The sequence below is a fragment of the Muntiacus reevesi genome, chromosome 8 (assembly GCF_963930625.1).
Source record: "Muntiacus reevesi chromosome 8, mMunRee1.1, whole genome shotgun sequence".
NCBI classification, from domain to species: Eukaryota; Metazoa; Chordata; class Mammalia; order Artiodactyla; family Cervidae; genus Muntiacus; species Muntiacus reevesi.
The window spans coordinates 7,341,536-7,358,727 of record NC_089256.1 but is presented as its reverse complement, the minus strand read 5'-3'; the positions used below and the strand labels follow the sequence as shown (position 1 = coordinate 7,358,727).

Here is a 17,192-nt window from a genome sequence, read left to right as displayed (position 1 = left end):
CCAACCCTTTAACTCACTTTCTTCATATAATCTGGTTTCCTGATTCAAGAGAAAATAGAAATACTCAAGAGGAAACTCGCCAGGTTTCTGCAGCTGTGATATTCCTCTTGCTCTGGCAAGGGAAGCTGCCCTTCCTCTTATCTGTGTCCACCTGTCCACTCCCACTGCCTCAGAAACATTGTTGTGCTAATTACTGATCTTTCTCGTATACATTTAGCTTCTCTGTTGGATTCCTTCAGTCAACATGCAAAAATCCTCAGCTCCCATCTTAAAAACCTTTTGAATCCTGTACCTTCTAATAGCTACCTTCCTAAATCTCTTTTCTTTGATAGTTAAATATATACTTATTATTTAAATAGAGATGTTTTGTGAAAGTATAATTCATGGTTTAAAAAACAAATAGTAAAGAAAGCCCTATAATTAGAACAGTAGTTCCCTGCCCTATTCCATTCTAGCTGTAGTCCTGTTTGTTGCCTTATTCAACAGAGAATGTGCTTTTTTTGTGTATGTTAAGCACTCTAATTTCCATCAGTGAACAAATGAAAATTTTCTGAGTTCTGGAGTTTTTATGACCTAGTGGTATGTTAGAAAGTAATAAGTGCTGTGAGGGAAAATAAGGCAAAGAAAGGAAATAGAGTTAAGAGAATCATAATTTTAAACAGAGTGGCCTGGGAAGGCCTCATTGAAAGGGGAATGTTTGAGGAAAACTCTGAGAATGATGGAACTAGCCATGTAACTGTCTAGCAGTAGGTGGGAAGGCCCTGAGGCTTACAAGGTCCAGTGTGTTAAAAGTTCGTCAAGGAAGCCAGAGGGGCTGGATGGAGTAAGTGGGGAGAATGTACTAGGGGGTTGAGGTCAGGAAGGCCTTAGAGGCTGTTGCTCAGTTCTTTGACTTTCACAGCGATCAAGATGGAAGTTCTTATGCAGAAAATGACATCTCATACAGATTTTTAAAGGATCATTCAGGCTGTTTTTTGAGACTAGATTCTAGGTGAGGAACCAAGGAGGCTAGTCAAAAGCCCATTGGAGTCACCCACGTGAGTTGGAGATCATGGCTTGGAATTGGAGCATTGGAGACTGTGAAAAATTATCTGATTCTGGATATATTTTCAACAGGAAATAACTTCATGCTTTTGAACTTTTTCTTACAAAATTTTTCTTCTTCTTTTTTTTAATTTAAATTCTGTTTGTTTGGCTGCATTGGGTTTTAATTGTGGCGCACCAGCTCTCTCACTTAGTTGTTCCACAGCACGTGGGATCGTAGTTCCCCAACCAGGGATCAAAGCTGTGCCCCCTGCGCTGCAAGCTGGGTTCTTAACTTCTGGACCACCAGGGAAGTCCCCTTCTTATCTTTAAAAGTTTTGTTTTCCTGCTAGTTCTTGATTTACCACTTTTATACACTGTCTTTACTTCCTTTTATGTTAGATGAGGATTTTGCTCACTTGCCTCAGATGTCCCCCCATTCTCAATTCAAAAGTAATTGAACTACTAAGTTATTTTCATTATTGGTTGGCTTTTTATACTTGTCTTTACATTACAGTTTACCATCTGTAGAGACTCTTGTCTAACTTATGTTTGTATATTGTCATATGAGGTATTCTCTTAAGTCCTTTTTGCTGCAAAACTCCTTCCTAAGTCTTTCCCATTGCTGCAGTCTGCACTGGTTTCTGTTCAGGCATCTACCACCCAGCTATCATTTGGGGACTTCATTTGATCACTTTTGAATTGGATTCACTGTTTCTTGGCTTCAGCTTTGTTATTCTTTATTTACTCTCTAGTTTTGGTGGCATATGTTCTCATATAACTTTGTAAGAAAAGATACATGAATACTGTTCCATGGTATATATCACTGTACTAGTTAGCCATAAAAAAGAATGAAATCTTGCTATTTGCAACAACATGGGTGGACCTTGAGGACATGATACTACATGAAATAAGTCAAACAGAGACAGACACCAAATGATCTTACTTATGTGTGGAATATAAGAAACAGAACAAACAAGAAAACCAAACTCAGATCCAGAAAAGATGTGGTCCAGGGGCAGCAGGAGGTGGAGGAGAAATGAAAGATGGTCAGAAGGTACAGTCTTGTAGTTATACATGAATAAGCCCTGGGGATTTAATATACGGACGGCATAGTGACTGCTGTTAGCAATACTGTGTTGCGTATTTGGAAGTTGCTAACAGAATAGATCTTAGAAGTCCTCATCACAAGAAAAAGAATTTGTAGCTGTATGTGAGAACAAGATATTAACTAGATTTACCATGGTGATCATTTCACAATGTATACAAATAATTTAAGCATCCATTGTGTTGTACACCTAAAACTAACGTTATATGTGGATTACATTTCAACTTATATTTCAGTTAAAAAATTTTAAAGATATGTGGAATTTAAGTTTTTAGTCCTTTCATTTCTGAAAATGACCTCATTTTGCTTGTGTTGTTCGTAGTTTAACTCAGTATAGAATTTTATCAATAGTTCTTTTGTATCTACATTTTTCTGTTCAGCAGTGTTTGTTTTTTGTTTCTGTGTTTAATTATATTTCCTTCGGTTCTAAAATTTTGTATTGGTGTCAGCCTCTATAATGTCATTTTGCTGAGAACTTGATGAGGTCTTTCAGAATAAAGACTTGGGTCCTCCAGTTGAGGAAACTATTGTTACTTGAAAATTTCCTCACCTCACTTTTCTGGTCCTCTTTCTAGAACTCTTCTGTTAGTTGTTGGGTATTTGCTCTCTATTCTCTCGTTTTGTATTCTTATTTTATTATACTGGGGGGTTACTTTCAGATCTTTAATGTTCATCACCCCTCCTTCCCTTTTTTTAAACTTTGAATTGTCATTGTTGTTCTTAGGGATGCCTTTTTCGTGTTTAGAAGGTAGAGTCTCCTGTTGAAAGGATACATTATCTTATCTGGGGGTTTTCCCCTATAAGTACTAATTAGAGCTTAACATTTATCTAGTTCAGATGACCCCTCTCAGGTCTTTCCCCCGCTGTTTACCTACACCTCTGTGTCTTCCTTTAGGCTTTCCTGGAAAACGTGGGGCTGTCTGGTTGCTCTCTGAGAAGGCGGCCTTTCTGTGTTCCCATCAGGCCCCGCACAGGGACATCTTCGTATACTGACCATTTATCATCCAACTCCTTGCACTAGGTTTTGTGTAGAAGTGGAAGTTGGCATCATACAAAAATGATCCCTGATGAACTGTACCAACAGAGTGTATACAGGAGAGGCCCTTGGGGGCTACTTGTGCAGGCCTTGAATATTTTCTGCAGAATTGTGCCAGAAAAATAAAAAAAGGAGTGATAAATGTCAGTGGCTCTATATTCTGTTGTAAAAGTTTACCCCATTCCCCCTTACCCCGATACCTGAGTCATTCTTGGCTTTTAAATTGGTACATGGCCCAAAGGTATCCTAATTTTTGATAAATAAAAGAAGAAACCAAAAATTTTGACTTTTTTTTTTTTTTTTTTTTTAAAGGGGGTCAGCCACTGGTCTGGGAGCTAAGATCCCTCAAGCCTCGTAGCATGACAAGCAGGCAGACAAACAAATTTTTAATAAATAGATAAAATTAACTAACTGGGCTTCCCAGGTGGCTCAGTGATAAAGAATCTGCCTGCCAGTGCAGGAGATGCAGGTTTGATTCCTGGGTCCGGAAGATTCCCCTGGAGAAGCAAATAGCAACCCACTCTTAATATTCTTGCTTGGAAAATCTCAGACAGAGGTGCCTGGTAGACTACAGTCCATTGGGTTGCAAAGAGTCAGACATGACTTAGCAACTAAACGATGACGAAACTAAATGTGTTTACTTTGAAATTTTGGTTCCTGTTTTGGTTGAATTCATTTTAGGTGACTTTTTTCCTGGTACCAGTTATGCCCACAGTCAGGTGACTGACTGTGAGGCGTTGTGCTACCATGTCTTGACTGTTGATTAGTGAGTGTCTTGCAGTAGCCTAAGCTCATTCAGGGCAGGGACCACAGCAGACCTGCTCACTGCTGTGCCACTTTTTTGTCTAACACCGTGCCAAGTGCACAACACACATTTGAAAATAGTGAGTTGTCTGCCTCTCCTTTCTTCCCCACCTCCAAATTGTAACCATTTTGCTCCCCTGTCACTTTGAATCTGTCTCGTTACCTCCACCTCTGCTGAAAACATCATTTGGTAAGCTAACATTACCTTACATGGACCCCTTTACTGATCAGCTCTGTTGCAGGCCGTTTAGAATATAGGTTGCTGTAGCTCCATGTATCTTTAGGCCCTTCGGTTATGATTTTATTTAGCAATGTCTTCCCCACCATGATGTAAATAAGCTCCGTAAGGGCGGCTTCCGTGCCTTTTTATTTCCTCACCATTTTACCTTTTGGGCATCGAAAGCATTCAGATAATGTTGTAGCCATGGCTGGTGCCCCCTAATGGTGACAAAAGAGATCCTTCTGTCATCCAGTTTGTATTGAAATTAAGTAAACTGCAAAGCATTGGATAGTTGTTAGAAGTTAAAGGAACAGACTTAACCTTCTTTCTCTAAAATTTCCTGGTATGTGGCATGTTGTTTTGTGTTTGAAGAACATTGTCCAAAGGGTGATATAGTTCTGGTTGTGTTTAAGATCCTTTTTGACTGATCTATTCACACATACATATTTCCTTTTTAGCATATGGCTTAGAAGAACAGAAGAATCTCACAAATTGTACCAGTGGAGCCTTTTTTGATCAGAAGGGTCCAGAATACACAGCATGTCAGTTTCCTCTTGCCTTACTTGAAGCATGCAGTGGTGTGGATGATCCAACGTTTGGCTACCAAGAAGGAAAGCCTTGTATTCTTGTGAAAATGAACAGAGTATGTACAAAATTTGTTGCTGCCGCTTTTTTCTAATTTCGTATTAAGCTGACAACTGTTTACTCAGCGCTGTTTCATTTGGTGGTAGCTTATAAGGCTAGCCGTGATTTGTCCTTTTGAAAACCAGTACAGAAAAAAACCACAGTGGGTTCATAAGTTAGTCATAAATTAGGGAGTAACACAACTTCAGCTTTTCTCTTTTGGAGATAGCTACACACACACACACTTAAGTGTAGATCAGGGCTTCGGGCCTCAGGTATTCTGGGGGTCATGGCCACAGCATGGTTGTATTAATGTGCTATGCTCCTCTTCGCATCTGGGCAGTAATGTACTTTAAAATCCCTTGGCAGATCTGTAAACTTTTGGCTCATTTAACTTTTTCTGAATAGCTTTATAGTATACATCTATGTAATTAATAATAAAAATACAGATAAAATTGTATTAAAATGAGTGCAGCCAGCATTTTGCTATGTTGTCCAGAAGAGGTGCCTGAATTGTATAAGCACCAGCAAACCAAGAAGCTAATAATATTCTCTATGTCTAAGTAATAGTGTCTTGGGGTCATTGTGCAAAAGGAAGATGTTTTCCTTGCATAATGAAGTGATTGCCTAACCCTGTGCCTTGCTACTGTCTAAATGTGCTGCAGAGTTGTGTTCCAGTCCAGGTAACCTGTTGAGGCCCGCATTGTCTCTCCTGAAGAGTGAAATCATTCCTGGTACATTTATTCAGAGAATAGGCAGGTTCCTGAATAGGTGCAGACCTCTCAAGTTCTTGAGTATACACATCACTAAAGTCAGCATCCCTAATAAAGCTGAAACTGGAGTCTTCTGAAGCTGGCACTCCTAGATGGGGAGGTTCCCTTAGGGAGAGCCAGCTAGATGCTTAGGTGTCCAGACTGTCTTCCCGCCAGTCTATCCTTCCCTTTCCTCTGTGGACGATGGCAGTTCTCTGATTATCCCTTAGCACTCTAGAGATCATTCTGAAACATTGCCTGACACATGGTAGGCACTCAATAAATGTTTTAGCTAGACTTAAGAATTAAGGTTAAAGTGGAGGTGGAACCAATGGCAAGGTAGGTGGGCAGGGAAGTGGGAACAATGTGAACAGCTATTTGAAGGGGACCCCTACTTTCCCTAGAAATGGTAGGGAGCTCATACATACCACATACTGTTAAATAGATAAAGTAGAAATGAGTTTTCATAGTCCACACAAGAAATGATCCTCATAGTCATACATAGTTGACTAAAGGGACTGATTGGTCCCATCTTTAAAGTGGACTGTCTGTGGAGAATTGATTCTAGAACTGCTGAGGACACCAAAATCTGGGACTGTGCAAGTTCCTTTTATAAAGTGGTGTAGCGTTTGTGTATAACCTGTGCACATCCTCCTGTGTACTTAACAGCATCTCTCGATCACTTACACTTAATCCAGTGTAGATGCTGTGTAAAATAGTTGTCAACACACAGGAAATTGAGTGTTGCTTTTTGGAACTTTCTGGAATTTTTTTGCTCAATTGTTTTTAGTGTGTGATTGATTGAATCCACAGGTGTGGAACCCATGGATAGGAAGGGCAAACTGTAATATGAAATAGGTGATCCAGCTTTTAAGATGGGTTGAATTTATTCTCTTTAACAGGAATGCCTTTTGTAATTGCTGCCTCCTAGGAGTTTCCTCACAAAACCTAGATTAATGGAGCACTTGTTCCCAATAGAAAACCAAGAGAAGAAACTCTGGTACCTTCTCCCATGGCGCCAAACTTCCAAGTTTATTTTCTTTGCCAGTATGTCCACTGAATGAGGAGGGTCTGAGACTATAGTTGCTGATAGAGGCAGAAGTTGTCAGACTTGACAGGAAGATATCATCAGGCAAATGGGAATCGGTACTTAGATGCTGCATAGGAGTGTAGCAGGGCATCAAATCCCACTATAGTTTGTTCCAGAGTCATTGCAAGGGCACAGATAGTTAATGCTCTTGAAATTATTATTTAGGCTGCGACACTACTTTTCTTTGGGGGAGAGTACTTATATTTTAAGGCATTCACATTAAAATGCATATAAATTATAAACTAAAATGCATATAAATTCAAAATGTCAAAAATCCTCACAAAATACATGGATAAATATCATTCACACAGTTAGTTATATCAACTACATACATGAAAGTAGCTTCATTACGTAGAGCTGAATGGTCCCATCTTTAAAATGTGAGTCATTCAATGTATGTGTTTTATAGATCTGAAATACAGTAGGGTTCTGTAGAAGCCTTATGGAAACATGGTCAGGTGGTGACCTAACATATTTTCATGAAGAACAGTTACTTCTTTTTTTTTTTCTTTTTTATTTATTTTTGTTAGTTGGAGGCTAATTACTTTACAATATTGTAGTGGTTTTTGCCATACATTGACGTGAATCAGCCATGGATTTACATGTGTTCCCCATCCTGATCTCCCCCTTCCGCCTCCCTCCCCAGAACAGTTACTTCTTATATTATGCCTTTGCAGTGCTTATTTGCGTTAATGATGTCTTTATATAAATAATGAAATGTAAAGATTTCTATTATTTTAAGGGGAGCAAAGTACAATACTGTGTTTCAGTCAATTTTTTGATAACTGACTTAATTTTCTAAATTGCCCCAGTACTATAATGAGATAGATAATTGGTAAGATTATTATATTGAAAAGTCTATTCTATTCAAAAGGCAAATGTAAAAGGTTTTAAGGCAGTGGCTTCCCTTATAGCTCAGTTGGTAAAGAATCTGCCTGCAATGCAGGAGACCTGAGTTGATTCCTGGGTTGGGAAGATCCCGTGGAGAAAGAAATGGCAACTCACTCTAGTATTCTTGCCTGGAGAATCCCATGGACAGAGGAGCCTGGCAGGCTACAGTCCATGGGGTCGCAAGAGTCGGACATGAGTTGTCAACTAAAGAGAGTGAATGTTCATCTCAACCCTCCTATCCCTTGTCCTCAGCAACAGAGGAGGAGGTTCTGTTGTACACTGTTGTGATGTTTCAATTAATCAATGTTTCTTTACCTTAGATAATTGGATTAAAGCCTCAAGGACAACCAAGGATAGACTGTATTGCAAAGGTTAGTATTCAGAAAATAACCAAATTTCTGTTGAAGTTCTAGTGTATCTTAAAAATACTTTAAAAGTCTAATGAATTTAGTCATTTTCTTCCCCTTCCCTGTCATATTTTAAAGTCAATTGTAGTGCCATTCTTAGAATAAACTCCTCCAACCTTCTGTTTGCTAACGATAATGCGAAAAGACTTATTTTCTGTGTGCACTTGATATCACACTCTTTCCCTTTATATTTACATGTACCATATTTCATTGATTGTAAGATTCAATTTCTTTTTTCTACCTGAATAACACTGAAATTGAGACTGGCCTTATAATTGATAGAGTCTTAATAGTATATAAAATTTTTTCTCTCTTAATAGTACATAAATTGGTGTACATCAGTGGCATCTGAGATTTAATGAATCATGATATCTTTTCCTTAAGGTAGAGGCATTATTTTGCTCTCTTATCCCTACTTTATTTTTTCCAGAGTACTGTGCTATTTTCATTTCATAATTTCTTTTGTTTTCTCTCCATGCTGCAAAGTGCAACTAAGACAAATATGTAAATGATGGGTAAGAGTTTTTAGGAGAAACTGTTAAGTTCTAAATTTAATTTTCTTACTGTATAAAATATTAGCATTCCACCTCCAGTTAATAATGACAGAAGTGTCTTGATTGAAATGTTACATTGAAATCACTTCTGAAGTTGTTTGCCAAAGAAAACTGTAATCCCTTTTAATCATGAGTGAATTTCTTGTTTGGGCAGAAACTTGCTTGTGGTTCTCAAATCTGATCATGCCTCAGAACCACTTGGAAGATCTTTTGGGTCCCAGTTCTGCAGGTTCTAACTCAGTAGGTCTGGGGTGAGACCCCAAAGTTTGCATTTCTAACTAAGTTTCCAGCTATTGGTGATGCTGCTGGTCTAGGACCCATGCTTTGAGAACTCCTGCTTTAGAGTATCCTTATTGATGTATTTTGAGTATGTATTCATTGTTGAGAGTAGTATAAAAAGCCAGGAAATTTTGTGCTTTCTCATTTGGGTTGAAGTATGCATGTGCATACTTCACATGTATGCATAGGTATGTCCATAGGCAACTCACTGGATCTCCTTATGCTGTAGTCAGCTCAGTAGGAAACTTGGATAAAAATTCAGAATCTCACTTAAAACCAGATTCCGCATCTGCGCTCGGTTTTTCTTGGTATACAGATCCTTCTAAAAGTACAGTGAGCCTCGACTCTGCTGTCGTCTCTTAAGACGGAAGAAAACGTTTCAGCTACGTGACAGATTTAGGAAATGTGTAACTCTTTGATTGCCTTTGCTTGCAAGTCTTTCCAAGAGAAGGTTCCTGAAGCCGGGTGTGAGCCCTCAGCCAGGTGGAAGTGCCGATTTTATGACAGTGTTGTGTTTTCGGGGGAGTTTACCTCTGAAAGTGAGCAGACCGTGTAGATACACTTGAGCCAGTGAGTCTATGGAGCCAGCACCACCACGAAAGGAGAATGAACACACACACATACACAGGCCAGAAGGGCAAAAGCTTTCCACTCCTTTCCCAAGGTTTCATTTCTGTAAGCCTGTGGCCAGTATAAACAGCTCTATGTAACTCTTCCCTTAGGGTTATAAATGGGTTTTTCTCCTTGTTTATCTGTTAGTTTCTTTTGCTTCTAGAATAGTTGGGAGAAATGTTAATGAAAAATTTTGGTCTGATGACTCAGGTTTCAGTTGCTGTCCCTTTTGCTTTGAAGAGTCGTGTGGAAAGTATATAAAACAATCAAAATAGAGGTTTTGTTTGTTGTGGAATATTTTTGTTTTTAGAAAAAAATCACAAAATTGGAAGACATGCGTATAAAATCCTGCATTACTCATAGGCTGGTTCCAAAGGAGTAACCAGGTGGCATACATAAATTTTAGAGGTGTGGCTGTGTGAACAGATGGAAACATTTATTGCATATGATCATATTGCTGTTTTCCATTAGATTTGTCTATATCAAGTGTTCTTGGTGTAAATTCTTCAGTTGAATTACTTTTTATGTAATATATTTCTTTTGTCTTATATTCTTAAGTTTGATCTGCTTTAATTGCTTTTATACGAGTTAAGAGTTCTGGAAACACTAGAACATGGATGATAGGACATGCTCTTAGAAGTGGCCTTTAATTTTAAAGAATGGTTCCTGCAAAAGATGTAATATTCATATTTATGTCATTAGTTTTTTTTATTCCCTTACAAAAATGAATTGTATTCGTTAAAGAAAATTTAGAAAAATACAGAAGGGAAAATTTTGGTAAATTTTTGCCCAGAGATAACCACTGCTTAGAACATTTGGTGTGTGTTCTTCAAATGATTTCCAAGTGATGATGATATAGAATAAACAGAATGCATTCATTTTAAATCTTTATTTTGTTTTCAGTGGGATTTAGTGACTGCTAGTAGAAGACCATGACATGCAGCTTTACCCTAAAGTTTATTATTGTTCAGATATACCTTTTATTGTTTCTTAATTTCTGAATGTTTATCTTCACTGAAGATATAAAATGCAAGTTTAAAAGTCTGCCAGCTTGATGGTTTTGATACAAACCAGTGGAGCAGTTCATTGAGCATGTGGCCATAACTCTGAGCTTCAGTTCCCCTCTCTGTAATTGATTGCACACACGAAAGGGTTGTTAGGCCTAAACAAGGTAAATATAAATTGAGTGTTGTATCTGGCTGAACATACACACTGAAGTGATCAATAAACTGTAACCCAAGGAAAACCTTTTACATTTTGGGGAACATCTCTGTGTTTCTAGGAATTAAACTCATATACTAAGGTTAAACAAAAGTAAGGTACAGAAACACATTAAAGTGACTTTCTCCTGTGTAAAATATTATTTTAGATTTAGCGTTTTTTAAATTAAGGAGTACAGCATAAGGTGGTATTTGAATAGTGGTTGAAAAAAGGCTTCTATACTTAGCCTTGTTACCGCCTGTTCTTTTCACAATTTTTGGTCTGGATCATTAGAACTTGCCCCCCTTTTGGAGTGTCACTGCTTTAGGCTTTGCTGTCTTGTCTATATTGCTTATTCATGTATTTCTCTCACCCCCTACACACGTGCTACTTCACAGTGGTTCAGTGAAGTAAGCAGAGAGTAGGGATTCCCTTAAGAGGAGACTCTTAGTTTTGCTATAGTTTCATGTTTTCTTTCTAAAGTAGAAACTAGTTTATTCAAATCTACAATTCAAACATTTAGTATTGTTTTATATTACTGCCTTGTGACCTTGCCACTGATTTTAATCATTTGGTGTCTTTGTCATCTACTCAGTATGTGTAAAGATACAGTCATTAATACTGGACCTATTTAGAATGTGTTACTTGAAAATTTTTGTGAATTGGTTATTTTTCAAGAATACTAGGTTTGTGTTTTTATTGTGTATAAAAGTTTTTTTGAGGTATGGTTGATTTATAATATTACATAAGTTTTGGGTATACAACAGAATGATTCACAATTGTTAAATATTATACTTCATTTATAGTTATTGTAAAATATTGATTCTATTCTTTGTGCTGTACAGTGAATCTTTAAACACGTGGAATAGCAGCAGTCATATAACACCTTTAATTGACCTACATGTGCTCATAAAATAATTCAAGGAAAATGTGATATTCAAATTGCATAAGAAGAGTATTAGCTCAGAGTACTTTAAATTTTCCCTTCAGTTTTTTATCAGCTGCATGATCCGTTCCACCTCTGACTACAGTTATCATAGTTGTTTTGGACCTGCTGCCTCCCAGGCCCTAGTGCTACATTCTGGGTTGTGGCAGCTATTGCTTCCCAGTCTGGAAGTGCATAGTTATTTTACTCATTTTAGAATTCATTGGTCCCAGACCTACTGATGCACTCCTGCTGTCAGTGGCTAGAGAATAGGCATTTGGTAGTTGGAACGCAGATAAGGTTTTACAGACAGTGCATGAGTAGATCCAGCTATAAGTTAAAGGGACTGTCATGGAAATAAATCAGGCAATCAGGATAATTCATGTCAGGTGGTTTAAATCAACATGAGTAAGTCTCTTTTCAGAAAATCCTCTTGTAGCAAATGCAGTTGAAACAGCATTGTAGTTTCTCCATACTGTTTTATGATTGATATTGCTTTAATAAAAACATACTTTTAAAAACTATTTTTTGTGACCTAACAAGAGTTTCTTTTGTTTTCAACTTTAGAGTGAAAGCACAGCATTTCTAGCAACTTACCCTGCCAATGGAACGATAGATTTAAAATATTTTCCATATTATGGGAAAAAACTGCATGTGAGTATTTAGAAATTCTTAAGTGGTTGAGACTCTTGGGGAACTGTCACATCTGTATTAAAATGCCAGTTGTCTGGGTCAGATAGACATATGCCCTGTGTAATGAGTGCATCATCTATTCTGGTTTTTAAATACATTGGTGATGGCAAATGGAGACTCCAGGTCTACAAGTGGAGCACAAGACCGAAGCGGATAAGTTAAAGGATGATTATTTTCAAAATAGCATTTTCTCTTTCATGTCATAGAGTGTCCGTATTTAAAGAAGATAGAAAAGTGGTTAAGTCATTACCCAGAGATAACTATTTTTGTAGTGGAATTTCTTCCACATTTTTTCTATAAGTGTATTTTTATATATGTGTATTTTATATATATATATATTTTTAGCATTATATATATATAGTAGTAAACTTTTAGTTTTATTTTGAAATAATTCTAAACTTAAGTGGCTAGCGCAGTACAGAGGGTTCCTATTAACCTTTTGCCCAACTTGCCTGTGTTAATGTTTTACATCATTTGTTTTTATCAGTCTCCATATATATTTTTCCCATGAATCCTTTGTCATTAAGTTATGAACATGGTGCTTCTTTACACTAAATGGTCTTTACATTGAATTTCCTAAAAGTAAGGACATTATCATAATAACCATCATGTACTTAACAAAGGAAATTAGCATTAAACTGTATTAGTATCTGATCTACAGACAGTGTTGAAATGTCACCAGTTGTTCCAGTAATGTTCTTTATTGCACAGGAAAGTGTTTTCCTGGTCCAGATTGTTACATTCTTATATCTTTAGTTGCCTGTAACCTGCAGCAGTTCCTCAGCCTGTCTGCTTCATGCCCTTTAATTCTTCAAAAATGAGTGCAGGCCTTTTGGGGCTTACTTTGTGGCTTATGTTCCTCAGTTTGAGTTTATCTGATGTTTTTCATGGTTAAGTGTAGGTTGTGCATTTTTGGCATGAATGCCTCAGAAGAAATGGTATGTCCTTTTCAGAATGGCATGTCAGGAGGGACGTCGTATTGAGTCCCATTGACAGTGATGTTAACCTTGAACACTTGGTTAAGGTGGTGTCAGCCAAGTTGCTCTAATGTGAAGTTACACTTTTTTTCCTTTGTAATCAATAAGTATTATGTGGGGTGAATACTTGGAGAGTCTGTAAAACTATTGCTCCCATGATTTTAACATTTGTTGATTCGTTCCTGAATCAGTTACTAATAGAATTGTTCTCAAATGTTTTTTTCTAATTTCATCTTTCCTTTTCCCATTTACTAGTTGGCATTCCACTCTAAGAAAGTGCACTTTCTTCTCCACTATTTATTTATATCAATATAGTCTCATAGATTCTTACATAATTTAGGTGTTATGTGTTATAATCATTTATTTTGGTGCTAAAACTCTCCCGCATTTGGCTGGTGGAGACTGACTCTAGCTTTTGTGTCCTTGAGGCATATTCCCTAGATGCCTACAGCACTAACTTACTTTCTGGCACCACAAGGGCTCATCTTGTATTTTCCCTGCCTCGGACCTGGAATTAGCCCCTAGTTCCTTTTAGTGAAGGCTTGTATTTAGCAAGCACAGTGATGACAAAACAGTTATGAGTATATTTGCACCAAGTTAAACAGCAGCCATAAGGATATTAGAAACCTAAGTAACATCAGTGAGGTAATCTTCCACATGTTTATCAAACATATTAATAGATAAATACATGTTCTTCTCAAACACCTGGAACTGTCATAAAAGTTTATCATAAAAAAATGCATCTTCAAGTATTCAGTTAAGGAAAAAAGGTAGAGGATAGAAAAATACATCTAATAGATTAAAATCTTGTTTGTTTGTTTTTTTAATTTTTAAAGAATAGGCAAGCTCCTAAAAAGTGTAGTTAAAGTTACTGGAGAAGTTGAATTAATGTATTTTCCTTTATTTGCCAGGGGAGCTACCTGCAGCCACTAGTTGCCGTCCAGCTCAGCTTTGGTAGTGATGGTGACGCAAAAGAAGTAATGGTTGAGTGCAAGATTGATGGATCACCCAACCTAAAAACCCAGAATGACCGTGACAAGTTTTTAGGACGAGTTGCATTCAAGATCACCATGCATGCATAGTAGGAGTTAGGATGTCTCCACAGAGTAAACGTTGTGTTGTCTGTCTTCATTTTGTATCAGCGGGACCTGCCATTCCAGAATTATGAGACCGCCTTGGAGAAAGGTGGAGTGGTACATGACACTGGGATAACATAATGTGCTTCCAGATAATAGTGGTCCATGTCCTTCGAAGTAACTGCCTGTTGCCTCTGCTGCCTTTTGAACCATGTACAGTCACCGATAGGGACTGTGAACACCTGATTCTGAACATGCAGGTTGGGGGTCTTGTCCAATTTTTATGTGGTTTAATTGCCAAGTGTCTAAAGCTTAATGTGCTGTGCTATGTAAATATTTTATAGATTTAACACTGGTTAACTGTCATATTTTGATGCCAGCAAAGTTTTAGGGGATAAAATGGTACCTGACCAACATCAAATGACTTTATAGCTACAAGAAATTCAGTGTGTGGGAAAGTTCTGTATGTGAGGAGGAAAAAGGAAAATAAAAGTGGATTTGAAAGGTTGGCTTGGATATTTTGTAAAATTATTTTTTACATGCTGAATTAGTTTGTGGATCTTTTTGACTCAGAGCACAATCTTTTTGCTGTAAAACATGTAAAGACAGAAGGATAGTGATGGGATTATTTTAACACTGATACTAAATCTTTTAAAGTAGTTAGATTGAAGTATTTTAGACCATAGATAAAAACAGCATTTTTAGGTTGGCCATTAGGAATACACACCTAAATTTTTATGAAATTAAATTCATAAGATTTAAATTGTGCAAGAGTTTGTGGGATCTTATGACTGCTTTTATTTAGCTGACTGTGGAGTGGACTCTAATAAAATATGTAAATTGTGAAATATAAAAAACTTAGAACTTACTCAGAGCTTCAAACCAAACACTAGTTTAACTTCAGCGTTGTTTGATTCGTGTCATGAAACACTTCCTCCTGCAATCTGAGGTGTTTGGTATGATTCTTTGTCGTAATGTGAGCTCCTTTCTCCTCACCTGAAAAAGGTGTGCTTACCATAGGTTCTGTGGTTCTTTAAAAAGCCCCCCCCCCCCTTTTTAATTGTTACTTTTCTCCTTAAAAACCAAAGCTAGTATTTTTGAGGCTTTGTTTGTGTTAGTGCAAGCCAGGAAGAGCAGACACTCACCAGCGGGCTCAGGGATGGCTATCTGGAGAAAACCTGAGTGCTCTGGGTGGTCTTGACTGACCAGGTGGGCCTTGATGGCCCCAGAGCAGCCTACACACTTCGGTGCTTATCACTCAGCCCTGGTGGGAGGTCTGCTTATTGCTCTGCCACTAAGATCTTAGTGATTACAGATTTTCATTGTAGAAGCCTCCTTTGCAACTGAAGAAAATGATCTTTGGAATTTGTTTTTTTAACTTTTTAAACATTTTAAGAAATACTTATTTTTGGCCTGGCTGGGTCTTCTTTATTGCTGCGCAGCTTTGCTCTAGTTGCAGAGAGTGGGGCTGCTCTCTAATTGTGTTGTGCAGGCTTCTCACTGTGGGTGGCTTCTCGTTGCAGAGCACGGGCTCTAGGCACATGGGCTCAATAGTTGTGGCTCACAGGACTAGTTACTCTGTGGCATGTGGGATCTTCCTGAACCAGGGATCAAACTCATGTCCCCTGCACTAGCAGGCAGATTCTTAGCCATTGGACCACCGGGGACGTCCCTGGAGTTTATAAGTCGAACCTTTACTTTGATTTTCCCCTCAACCCCATCTCTTAAAAGTATAAAACAAGAGGGGGTGGGGGCAGCGGTGGTGAATGGCAGGCTGCAACTAGGATATTATTTTAGTCAGCTAAGTGTGAACAGGGCCTCAGCAGCTATCACTTAAATTTGTATTTTTGTATCTTTCAAAGTGTAGGGTGGATAGAAATTTTGTTTTAAAGAGTTTAGGTAAAAGCAAAGTACTTCTCAGAACATGTGATAATACTTGAGATATCCAAAGTAGGTTGCATGGGTTTCGGAGAGAAAGGGGCATACACACGAGTCACATCTGTGCCTCCTTGGTTCAGGAGGTTGGCCATGGCTCAGCCCAACTGCCTGTGACCTTAGTTGACATACCAACTTTTCCTAGCTCTGTTTTGTGTTGAAATTAGAGGTGTTTAACGGCTTCTTCTGGAGAAGGCAATGGCACCCCACTCCAGTACCCTTGCCTGGAAAATCCCATGGACAGAGGAGCCTGGTGGGCTGCAGTCCATGGGGTTTCGAAGAGTCAGACATGGCTGAGTGACTTCACTTTCACTTTTCACTTTCATGCATTGGAGAAGGAAATGGCAACCCACTCCATTGTTCTTGCCTGGAGAATCCCAGGGATGGGGCAGCCTGGTGGGCTGCCGTCTATGGGGTCAGACAGAGTCGAACACGACTGAAGTGACTTAGCAGCAGCAACAGCTTCTTCACAAGCTTGCTGTGGGCCAGGTAGTTTCCAGACTGAGGATAAAGAAATGAAGCAATGTGGTCTCTTGAAGATCTTAAACTGGAAGGAAGCAGGCTCTGAGATGATGGCAGGTACGTGCAAGGGAGCTGGGGTGGCCTAGGTCATTCACAGGTACCCCAAGATAGTCAGTGTGGGCAGGGGCTGGGTCTGTCTGGAATGGACACAGGCTGACATGGAGTGAATGGAGCCCTGGACGTGTGTTGAGTCTGCATTTTTGCCCCATTTCAGGTTTTTCTTAGAACTTCACGTGTATCTTGTTAACATGCAGATTCTGATTCCCTAGGAGACACTCTACACTGAGCAACCTCCTCAATGATGCTTATTCACAGACCACAGTTTGACTAGCAGGGGACAAAGAACTAAAGACAGCTTTGCATCCTCAGCGGCTGAGTCTGGCACTAGGTTCATTACTGGATGAGAAGATTAAACTGTCAGTTGACATTAACTTGTACTTAAAAATTCAACAGGTATGTTATTA

General features: G+C 38.4%; 1 protein-coding gene across 1 annotated transcript in view; it reads left to right on the top strand.

Annotated features, from left to right (window-relative positions):
- Positions 1-14,780, top strand: part of ATP1B3 (ATPase Na+/K+ transporting subunit beta 3) — a 34,553-nt gene extending 19,773 nt beyond the window's left edge. The window contains exons 4-7 of the mRNA XM_065942771.1: positions 4,650-4,834; positions 7,869-7,919; positions 12,093-12,179; positions 14,107-14,780. Coding sequence (XP_065798843.1) covers positions 4,650-4,834; positions 7,869-7,919; positions 12,093-12,179; positions 14,107-14,277 — 494 coding nt within the window. The 3' untranslated portion in view covers positions 14,278-14,780. The remainder of the gene's footprint in view (positions 1-4,649; positions 4,835-7,868; positions 7,920-12,092; positions 12,180-14,106) is intronic.
- The last annotated feature ends 2,412 nt before the right edge of the window (positions 14,781-17,192 follow it).